The sequence below is a fragment of the Podarcis cretensis genome (genome assembly GCF_951804945.1).
Source record: "Podarcis cretensis genome assembly, chromosome: 13".
Taxonomy (NCBI): Eukaryota; Metazoa; Chordata; class Lepidosauria; order Squamata; family Lacertidae; genus Podarcis; species Podarcis cretensis.
In genome coordinates this window covers 15,219,192-15,230,321 of record NC_137182.1, presented here as the reverse complement: position 1 = coordinate 15,230,321, position 11,130 = coordinate 15,219,192, and the positions used below count along the sequence as shown (strand labels likewise).

At 46.9% G+C, this 11,130-nt stretch overlaps 1 protein-coding gene across 1 annotated transcript; it reads right to left on the bottom strand.

The window, feature by feature from the left end:
- Nucleotides 1–454: 454 nt before the first annotated feature.
- On the bottom strand, nt 455–11,013 carry CCDC43 (coiled-coil domain containing 43). Its single transcript, XM_079950079.1, has 5 exons — nt 10,815–11,013; nt 7,312–7,399; nt 4,276–4,411; nt 2,499–2,557; nt 455–1,276 (listed from the first exon to the last, which is right to left on the bottom strand). The coding sequence occupies exons 1-5, from the start codon at nt 10,977–10,979 to the stop codon at nt 1,089–1,091; spliced, it is 636 nt and encodes a 211-aa protein (XP_079806205.1). The 5' UTR covers nt 10,980–11,013; the 3' UTR covers nt 455–1,088.
- Nucleotides 11,014–11,130: the final 117 nt, after the last annotated feature.

Genomic DNA, 11,130 nt, shown 5'->3' with positions numbered 1-11,130 from the left:
ATCCTTGTTTCAGACATTGTGATATATCACAATGTTGAAAACCAAATATTGCCCAGCCCTAATCTGGACACTCTGGCCCTTAGCTTCACTATCTTCCAAGAGTAAGGTAAAGGACCCCTAGACGGTTAAGCCGAGTCAAAGGTGACTATGGGGTGCAGCGCTCATCTTTTCAGGCCGAGTGAGCCATAGTTTATCCATAGACAGCTTTCCGGGTCATGTGGCCAGCATGACTAAACTGCTTCTGGCACAACGAAACACCGTGATGGATCCACACACCTCTCCCTTTCACTGGGAATTTTAACCCTGGCAAACTATCCTTTCTCACAGACTCTGGGCTGTGAGCAACCAGTTACAAACAGCTTTGGTCCCTATGTACCTCCATTTCAGCTCAGCTTTACTGCTACAAATGCAGTACATGACAAAGAACTAAGGATTCAAACATGTCACGGGCTAATAAAATTCACAGAACTTTACTTAGATAGCAATAATACAACCTTGTTGAAGTTTACAGAGATTTACTAGCCCAGCCCCAAATGAGAAGAAAAAGAAACAAAAATTAGGTGACACTTGGCTGCAGAAGATTATGGGTGCTGCACTAGGCTCTTAATTCAACTTCATAAAGGGTGTTGCCTCTCCCTGGCGTACATACGTAGGAAACTGGGTTTCATTCACAGTTCCACCAACCAAAAGCAACCTTTGGCTAGAGTGAATAAAGGGGTTTCCAAATATTTCCCTCAACCATACAGTTCCCCATATGTAGTTAATAAAAATAGAAAGTGACGAAGGGAGGGGGAAGGCAGCCACCACACAGTTCTTTGGTTACAGATGTTGGCCACGACCACTGAGCCCAACAAATTGGACAACAAAAATGTGTGTGTAGTTTTCTTTCAGTGCTTCAGAGGACTCCCTTCACCCCTCCCCACAGTCCTTGCCTAGGACAGATTTGCAGCTTTGAAAGCCAACACACACCAAAGTGTTTGAAAGGATTCCTTCCTCTGAGCACTCTGGGTCTGTGTGCATGCTGTGCCATATAACAGACAGAGCGGAGGGGAGGGAAGAAAAGAGAAGAGTCCAGCTGTAGTTCCGCGCTACCGCTTCCTCTCGCCTTTCTGTGTTCTCTTCTTCTCTTTCTCCTTACGTTCTTGCTTAGCCAACTTGTCCTTCTCCCGCTGGAGTTTGTCTTGCTCCTTCTTCCGATGCGACTCGTCCCGCAGATGCTCTCTTTCCAGCTTCCGGGCATTCATAACGGCTTCCAGGTTTGTGTTTCTGAACAGAGCTGACAAGGAGGGAGTTGAGGAGAACAAGGAACTCGACACACAGAGAGAATTATGAGCATCATTCTTCCTGCGACTGGCACATCAAAACAACTGACCAAAGCTAGTTCATGGAAAGATTTAGAGCAGGGGTCAGCAAACTTTTTCTGCAGGGGGCCAGCCCACTGTCACCAAGACCTTGTGGGGGGCTGGACTATATTTTTTTGGGGGGTAAATCCCCCCCACGAATCTCCCCTCCCTTCTCCACAGCACCGGGCGAGCCCCGGTGGATACTTACCTGTGCCATGTGAGCGGCAGGGACTGGCGGCACAGAGGGACGATGAGCGGCATGAAACGGCTGGCTCCAGAGGGGCTGCTCTGCTTTAAATAGCGCTCAGCCTACCGCAGCACCTGTGCCTTGCGAATGGCGGTGGCAGGACAATAAGCGGCGCAAAAAGGCTTGCTCCAGAGAGGGGCTGCTTAAAATGGTGCTCAGCCGACCCTGGCTCAACAAAGCCCAGCCCCCTTCCTCCTCTAGGCAGGGCGGGGAGAAGCCAGGAGGAGGGAGGGAGGAGGCGCTGCCATGGTGTAGGGGGGGTGGGAATCGCACAGCCCAAACGATCAGAATCCCCATGCCGATCCACGTGGCGATTCCCGGACCGTCCGTGGGCCGGATCCAGAAGGCAATTGGGCCGAATCCGGCCCCCAGGCCTTAGTTTGCTAACCCATGATTTAGAGTCTGGGATCCCTGCATTCAATTCCCACATTTTCCTCATCTATACCCTTGATTTCCATTGACTTTATCTCAACCAACCTCACTTGTATTGAGAGGTAATACAATGAAAACTATATAGCAGCTTGGAGATTAGGAAGTGCTATATAAATTACCTGTAATATTTGTCGTATGAGCTACAGTAACCCAGCCAATTTAGCTTACAAGAAACACATGAAACCAAGCTCGACCAGCATCCAACTGATTTTTCCCCTATTAACAAGCAGATATAAAATGACTCCATAACTCAGTATCTACAGCTTGCAACCCAATCACCACCCAGTAAGATTGTTTCATCCTTGCCTTCCCAAGATTCCCTTCCAGAGATTCCATACTATATACAATTGCTACCCCCTCAGACACAGTATTCCCTGCCAATTACTACCCCACTTTTGTTCTCAAATAAGTCAACGTTCCCCATCTCACATTACTAATAATAGTGTGGCCTCGGAATACCCTATTTGTAAGGATACATTTTTCGGAACTGACGGTCACTGCTGCTGCCCCAGGATCATCTTCGCCATCTGCTTCAGTGCGCTGAGTTAAGGGCATTTGGTCACTAATTAGGATTTGGGTGATATGGAATGCTGTGGTGGGAGGGATGTTCTGGTGATGAGACAGCATGACCACAACCTCAAAAAAAAAAAAAAAAAAAAAAAAGGACTCTGAAGCCGTTCAAGATCCTGAAATCTGATTCCCCATTGCCAGAATATTCTGAAGATATTTGCTTGTAGTATGGCAAGATGGAGATCTCCAACCTCTGCTTCTTCTCAGAAGCTGACAATCAGATTCCTAGCCATCGCAGCTCATAGGCAACAATAAACCGGCCGTTCATGATTGTGTCTAGTCCGTTTTGAAAGTCATCGGTACTTGCACTCATCTCAAAGCAATTGTTTCTGTTAGTTTGCCTGGCCAGTCCGCACCAGCTGGATATGTGACAATCACAGGCTGCCAATGTAATGGTGCATACTGCAATGAAATAAAAACCTATTTTCCATCTGATGGACTGCCGTTGTTGAAATCTGTTTTAAGGGAGAGTTTCAGATCTCTAATTACCCCTCATTAACCCATAATACACACACTGATCCACAGTGAATGTTCTTACAGTCCAAGGCAGAGAACTTTACTATAAATATGCATGTGCAGTGGAATCTTGGTTCTCGAACTTAATCCATTTCAGAAGTCCGTTCGACTCCCGAAATGTTCGAAAACCAAGGTGCGCCTTCCGATTGGCACAGGCAACCCAGAAACAATAGCCGACAGCCGCATCAGATGTTCAGCTCCCAAAAAAAGTTCGAAAACCAGAACACTTACTTCCAGGTTTTTGGCATTTGGGAGCCGATTTGTTCGTCAACTAAGCCCTTTGAGAACCAAGGTTCCACTGTATACTGTAAACTAAGTTCATGGGGCAGAGCAGGCTATAAAGACCTCAAGGGCCTCTCTCCATAGGAATGCGGACCCCAGGATCATCTTTTGAGGCCCTTCTTCGTGCACCTCCTCTACGGGGTCCAGAGGTTGGCAACAAAAGAATGGGCCTTTTCTGCAGTGAATCCCTGTCTGTGGAATGCTCTCCCTAGGGAGGTTCGGCTGGCACCTTCATTATACACCTTTTGTCGCCAGGCAAAAACATTCCTCTTCATACAGACCTTTGGCTGACCGACATCCAATGGTCTTTTAAAATGTGTTGGGGAGGAGGAGGTTTATTGGGTTGTGCACACACACACACACACACACACACACATACATATATATACATATATTCTGTGTTTTTACATTGTGATTTTATGTTGTGACCTCCCTGAGACCCATGGGCATAGGGAAGTACAGTGGTACCTCGGGTTAAGTACTTAATTCGTTTCAGAGGTCCGTTCTTAACCTGAAACTGTTCTTAACCTGAAGCACTACTTTAGCTAATGGGGCCTCCCGCTGCTGCCGCGCCGCCACAGCACAATTTCTGTTCTCATCCTGAAGCAAAGTTCTTAACCCAAGGTACTACTTCTGGGTTAGCGGAGTCTGTAACCTGAAGTGTATGTAACCTGAAGCATATGTAACCTGAGGTACCACTGTATACTTACTTACTTACTTACTTACTAACTAACTAACTAACTAACAAATAATAATAATAATAATAATAATAATAATAATAATAGAGGGGGAATGGAACCCATGGACTCCAACCCCTGAGTTACTGGATCAGCCAGCCAGAGAGTAGATTCAACATGCTTTGGGAATTTGCAGCACAAAGGATATTCCTCATCATCTGTCACCTCAGCATACTGTGCCAGGAGGGCAGCCTTCTGTAGTGTCTCTTCCTTGGCGACCTCTTTGGGCTTCACCACGATTTGTGCCTGTTTTTCAATTATGTTAGCTATAGCTTGGATCTCATCTGGGAAGGAAAGGGGACAAAGCAAGGGTAAAGAAAGAGAAGTCCATGATCACCCAACAACAACAACAACAACAACATCATCATTTATACCCTGCCCATCTGGCTGGGTTTCCCCAGCCACTGTGGCTGGCTCCCAACAGAATACAGTGGTACCTCGCAAGACGAATGCCTCGTAAGACGAAAAACTCACAAGACGAAAGAGTTTTTCGTTTTTTTAGTTGCTTCGCAAGACGAATTTCCCTATGGGCTTGCTTTGCAAGACGAAAACGTCTTGCAAGTTTGTTTCCTTTGTCTTGCAAGTTTGTTTCCTTTTTCTTAAAACCGTGCATTCAGGGGGTGCAGTTGCGACTTGACTTCGAGGAGCAGCTCATAGCACGAGGTTTGGTAGCCTTTTTTGAGGTTTTTGAAGACTTTGGTGATTTTTGAAGCTTTTCCAAAATCCATGCTTCGCAAGACGAAAAAATCGCAAGACGAAAAAACTCACAGAACGAATTAATTTCGTCTTGCGAGGTACCACTGTATTAAAAACATGATAAAACATCAAGCATTAAAAGCTTCCCTAAACAGGCCTGCCTTCAGATGTCTTCTAAAAGTCAGATAGTTGTTTATTTCCTTGACATCTGATGGGAGGGCATTCCACAGGGCGGGTGTCACTACCAAGAAGGCCCTCTGCCTGGTTCCCTGTAACCTCACTTCTCGCAGCCCTCGGCGCTGGATCTCAGTGTCCAGGCTGAAAAATGGGGATGGAGACGCTTCCTCAGGTATACTGGGCCGAGGCCATTTAGGGCTTTAAAGGTCAACACCAACACTTTGAATTGTGCTTGGAAACGCACATAGGCGAGCTGAGTCCTATTTGAATCTCACCCTTGGGGCCTTATGTTCTGTAGTTACAGCACAGCCAAGATACTGGAGAGAAACAGCTTGTGGCCAGTTTTCATGTGCTATTTTGAGCACAAGGCGAGTAACGTTTGGAATCAACATCAAAACAGTTCGGTATTTTAAGCTGGCCCCTAAAATAACTTCTCACCCATCTCATCCCAAATTGCTTGCCCGAAATGCATTTTTTAAATCTTGCATCACTTCCAGAAGATATTCAAGCTCTGATGACACATGGAAGGCAACATAAAATGCTGAACATAAAAATCATGAAAGATGAAGGTCAGACCCAAGTCATTTTAAGAACACTGGGGACATTCCTACCACTCTTAAATATTTTGATTTTTAAAAATATGTAAACATCATTACATCCTGTCAGGGAACTGACATCAGAGCGAGAGGTGGAGGCAAGGCTCCAAAACGATGCAGGAGAGGGGACCAGCAGGGGGGAAGGAATTCAGCATAACACCAGTAGAGAAGAGGAGGAGATGGAGGATTTGGAGACAGGGCTCCAAGACCCTTCACCAGAGACTAGTGGGGAGAGCGCTGACACGCCTCTGCCTTCCCCTTACTTGCGCAGACGAGTTCCGCGCAGGGAAAGTAGGAGGAGACTTGGCGTCAAACAGCTCTTATGCTGGAAGAGGTTCAAGAAACGCCCACTGACGGATTCTGCAAGCGACTGACCGGCCACGGAGTGTGAGCTGTCAGCCAAGGCATGGTTGGGCAGGCAATCTGACCAAAACTGAAGGCAACTTACGCACAAGTAACCCCTTATAACCGTTACACATCCATATGTATTTATACGCAAGTGTTGTACATACAAGCGTTCATAATATTAGTGTTTAAATTTGTCATTTTACACATGTGAAATCAAGACCATCTTTGTATTTCCTTAGCTTGTAGATTAAAAGAGGTACCTATTGATCAGGCAGCACATTACAGTATTTTACATGATTAAGGAAACATATCACAGGACTGCATATTGCATTACTAGCATTGCTCCTATTATCTGTGTAATAATTCTCCAGTAACGTTAAATGTTTTCCCACCACAAGTGGCTCAAGTCTCCTGTTGCTGCTTTGCAGTACCAACATCTGCTTTCTGTACCATACATCTTTTGTATTTTCGAAGGTAAAAACCAATGTTCTGTTATAGCCAGACCTATGGAAAAATATCAAACTTTTATCAAACAGATAACCCTATTAACCTCTCGATAACTAATAAACCTTTTACAGAAGGCTGAAAAATCCTTATTAAATCTATTGTTTATAATCTTGTAGGTCTCATGTACTCTTGGTTTTGCTCTACTGCTATAGTTTTGAATTTATGCTTTAATATTTTATTTTATATATACAGTGTTTTTATTGCAAGCTGCCCAGAAAACTGTGTTATGGAGTGGAATATGGGTGCCGCCAAAAAATAAAAAAAAAAAATCTATAGGAAATGCACGCAATATAGAATAGGGGGTAATTTTTCATTTAATCTGTAATTGCTCTTCAGATTTATTTTATTTTACTTATTTATCCTGTCCTTCCTTGCAAAGGAGCCAAGGCAGACAAACAATAAAGCATTTTAAAAAATTATTATAAACAATTCCATTAAGGGTGCAGACTGAGAAAGATCTCAATTTAAAAGGGTTGTTGGGTAGAGGAAGGGCTTCGGTAGGCGCCAAAAAGCCAACAGAGACGGTGCTTGTCTAATATTCAAGGGGAGGGAATTCCAAAGGGCAGATGCCACAACACTAAAGGCCCAATTCCTACATTGTGCGGAACAAGAGCTCCTGACAAGACAGTGTGTGCAAGAGAGCCTCACCTGCAGAGTGAAAACAATTTTTCTAAAAAGCTTCCGTTATTGTTCCAGGGAACCGATGCCTGACAGATCAAGGGGGAAGGAAATAGGAAATAACAAATAGGGTGAGGGCAGATATGGGAGAGAAGACTTTAAAGTTTTGGTCCAATAAGTTGAGAGCCACGCAGAAAGCATCCAGCAACGACTGCAGTGATGCCAAAAGCAATGTGAAATACCTTCTTTCTTTTCATTACTTCCATCATTTTGGGCCTTAGACCACCTTTCAATGATTTCTCTGCAAACTTCTTGTAGTACATCTTCATCCTGATTAAAAGAAAAGATGCTTATTAGTGGAGGAAAAAGGCTTGTCGATCACAAAGACACAGCAAGGGACAACTTGGGAGACTTGGAATGCCAAACCTGGACCTGCCCCCTGGCCAATTTTTTTTAAAGCCCTCCCAGAATTTAACCAAGGTGTAGCAAAAAGTTTAGCTTAGTTGTTTTCATTTTTATTATGTATTTTGTGTTTTTTTATAATGTAAAAAGATCTGTGGGTATAGGGTGGTATACAAATTTAATAAATAAATTCAAACTCGGCCCTCCAGATGTTTTTGGCCTACAACTCCCATGATCCCTAGCTAGCAGGACCAGTGGTCGGGGATGATGGGAATTGTAGTCTCAAAACATCTGGAGGGCCGAGTTTGAGGAAGCCTGGTTTAAAGCTACTTTGCTCTTTTTATTTTTTACTTTGTACATCACATGTCTGTAACATGTTTATATCTGTATGGTATGCTATGCCCGAGTGCAGGTAAAGATACTAATTCACAGAGCGAAACACTCTTCAGGTCCACAGACTGATGACTATTGTGGCAATACAAAATATGAGATCTTTGCTCTCTCTCTCTGAAGCATGATGGGAGTTACAACTCATGGAGAGAATTACCTGAGAAAAGAAAATGGCTGGCATTCACAGTCTACCAATCTGGTCCTATGAGATGCATGAAGTGGGGAACCTCCCAATTCCAGTGGTACCTCGAAAGACGAATGCCTCGTAAGACGAAAAACTCGCAAAACGAAAGAGTTTTTCATTTTTTTAGTTGCTTCGCAAGACGGATTTCCCTATGGGCTTGCTTCGCAAGACGAAAACATCTTGCAAGTTTGTTTCCTTTGTCTTGCAAGTTTGTTTCCTTTTTCTTAAAACCGTGCATTCACTTCGAGGAGCAACTCATAGCACGCGGTGTGGTAGCCTTTTTTGAGGTTTTTGAAGACTTTGGTGATTTTTGAAGCTTTTCCAAAGTCCGCGCTTCGCAAGACGAAAAAATCGCAAGACGAAAAAACTCACGGAACGAATTAATTTCGTCTTGCGAGGCACCACTGTACGCAAGGAGCCTCGATGAGTACAGGTCCTCCATGTTTCAGAAACTCACCCTTCAACCCACAGGGGGCCGAGGAAACACAACAAGAGAGAGGGCAGGACTCACCACCACGGTCCCATGAATAAATAGAACACCTGGGGAGGGCTATTATCTCATTGGAATCCTCATGATAACCCTGCAAAGTAGATCAGCATTGTCCCCACATTGCAGATACGGGTGGAGGGGGAGCTGATTGAAGGAGGCTTAAAAAGGATACCAACCAAGTTCATGACAAGAAGCTAGATCACGGCCAGGAACAGTGTGTTGAAATTTCTGCATTGCAGGGGGGGTTGGACTAGATGACCCTCGGGACCCCTTCAAACTGTACAATGATTCTATGAGCCTTTTTAGCCAGTACGCCACACAAGACTCATTGCATGGGGCTACCTTTGAAGGTGACCCGGAAACTACAATTAATCCAGAATGTGGCAGCTAGATTGCTAACTGGGAGTGGCCACCAAGACCATTTTACACCTGTCCTGTATGTTTCCGAGCACAATTAAGTGTTGGTGCTGACCTTTAAAGCCCTCAACGGCCTCGGTCCTGTATACCTGAAGCATCCTCTCCACCTCCATCATTCAGCCCAGACACTGAGGTCCAGCTCTGAGGGCCTTCTGGTGGTTCCGTCACTGTGAGAAGTGAAGCTACAGGGAACCAGGCAGAGGGCCTTCTTAGTAGTGGCACCTGGTGGAACGCCCTCCCTTTAGATGTCAAGGAGATAAACAACTATCTCACTTTTAGAAGACATCTGAAGACAGCCCTGTTTAGGGAAGTTTTTTAATGTTTGATGTTTTATCGTGTTTTTTAATATTCTGTTGGGACCCGCCCAGAGTGACTGGGGAAACCCAGCCAGATGGGCAGGGTATAAATTATTATAATATTGACTGAGATCCCCCACCCCCCAAAAAAACCCCCACAGCTCAACTAGTTCTGTCTGGTTCAAGCTGACTTATGCTTTTAATGCTTGATGTTTTATCGTGTTTTTAATATTTTGTTGGGAGCCGCCCAGAGTTGCTAGAGAGGCCCGGTCAGATGAGCAGGGTATAAATAAATTTATTATTATTATAGCGGACTCACGGGTTGCGAACATGATCCTTGCAGGAGGCAGCGTTCACAACCTGCAGCGCCGCATGTGTGCACGGGCGGGTTGCGATTTGGCGCTTCTGCACATGCGTGATTTTGTGGTTCTGCACATGCGCGAGTGCCGAAACCCAGAAGGAACCTGTTCCGGTACTTCCTGGTTCGGTGTGGTGTGCAACCCGAAAACGGCAACGTGAAGTGTCTGTAACCCGAGGTATGACTGTAATATTACAGTGGTACCTCGGGCTAGGTACTTAATTCGTTCTGAAGGTCCGTTCTTAACCTGAAACTGTTCTTAACCTGAAGCACCACTTTAGCTAATGGGGCCTCCCGCTGCCACCGGAGCACGATTTCTGTTCTTATCCTGAAGCAAAGTTCTTAACCTGAAGCACTATTTCTGGGTTAGCAGAGTCTGTAACCTGAAGCATATGTAACCCGAGGTAAAGGTACCCCTGCCCGTACGGGCCAGTCTTGACAGACTCTGGGGTTGTGCGCCCATCTCACTTAAGAGGCCAGGGGCCAGCGCTGTCCGGAGACACTTCCGGGTCACGTGGCCAGCGTGACATCGCTGCTCTGGCGAGCCAGAGCCGCACACGGAAACGCCGTTTACCTTCCCGCTGGTAAGCGGTCCCTATTTATCTACTTGCACCCGGAGGTGCTTTCGAACTGCTAGGTTGGCAGGCGCTGGGACCGAGCAGCGGGAGCGCACCCCGCCGCAGGGATTCGAACCGCCGACCTTTCGATCGGCAAGCCCTAGGCGCTGAGGCTTTAACCCACAGCGCCACCTGCGTCCCATTAACCCGAGGTACCACTGTATTATTATTTTATATACAGAGACCTTTTGGCACCTGGGGCAAGACCTGCCACAGACACAGATCGGGTCCAGCACCCTGGTGGGGAGGTGCATGTCACCCAAAACAGTTGCTTCCCTAGCGTGCCAGCCACATGAAGGCAGAAAGCTAGCTCGGGGGGCTAGACTGCTGCCCTTTTCTAGGCACCTTTCCCCCCCCCCCACAACTGGCCGCCCGAGGCAGCTGCCCCCATGGCAGGGCCGGCCCTGTGGGGAGGAATCGAACCCATTCCTCGCTATCCAGATCAGCTCCCTCCCTCGGAAGTTACTCACGGGAGACCCTGGGTTCCAGACAGGCAGGGACGAAATAAGCTCCAGAAGAGAGAGGCGGCACCCGCGACTGCCCCCTTCCCTCCCTGGCGCTGCAATGCGGTGCGGCGCGTTTCTCGCTCACCTGCTCCCCCGCCGCCAGCGCCCCTGCCAGCCCTTCCAGCCGCTCGGCGTCGCACTCAGCCTCGCGCAGCACGCCCCGTATGTACCCGCCGTACACGTCCCCGTCGAGACCCAGTGCAGCCAGGCGCCCCTCCAGCCACGGCTCGAACGCGCAGGGCGCCGCCATCTTGGCTCGCCACCAACCCTGGGGAGGAGGAGGAGGAGGAGGAAGCGCGCCTGCGCGGCGGCGGCGGAAGCTGCGCATGGGCAGTACGGGCCAGCTCTCCCTTATCCGCCTCCTCAAGAGGTTTGCAGAAAAGGACTGAGGCGACGCCCGC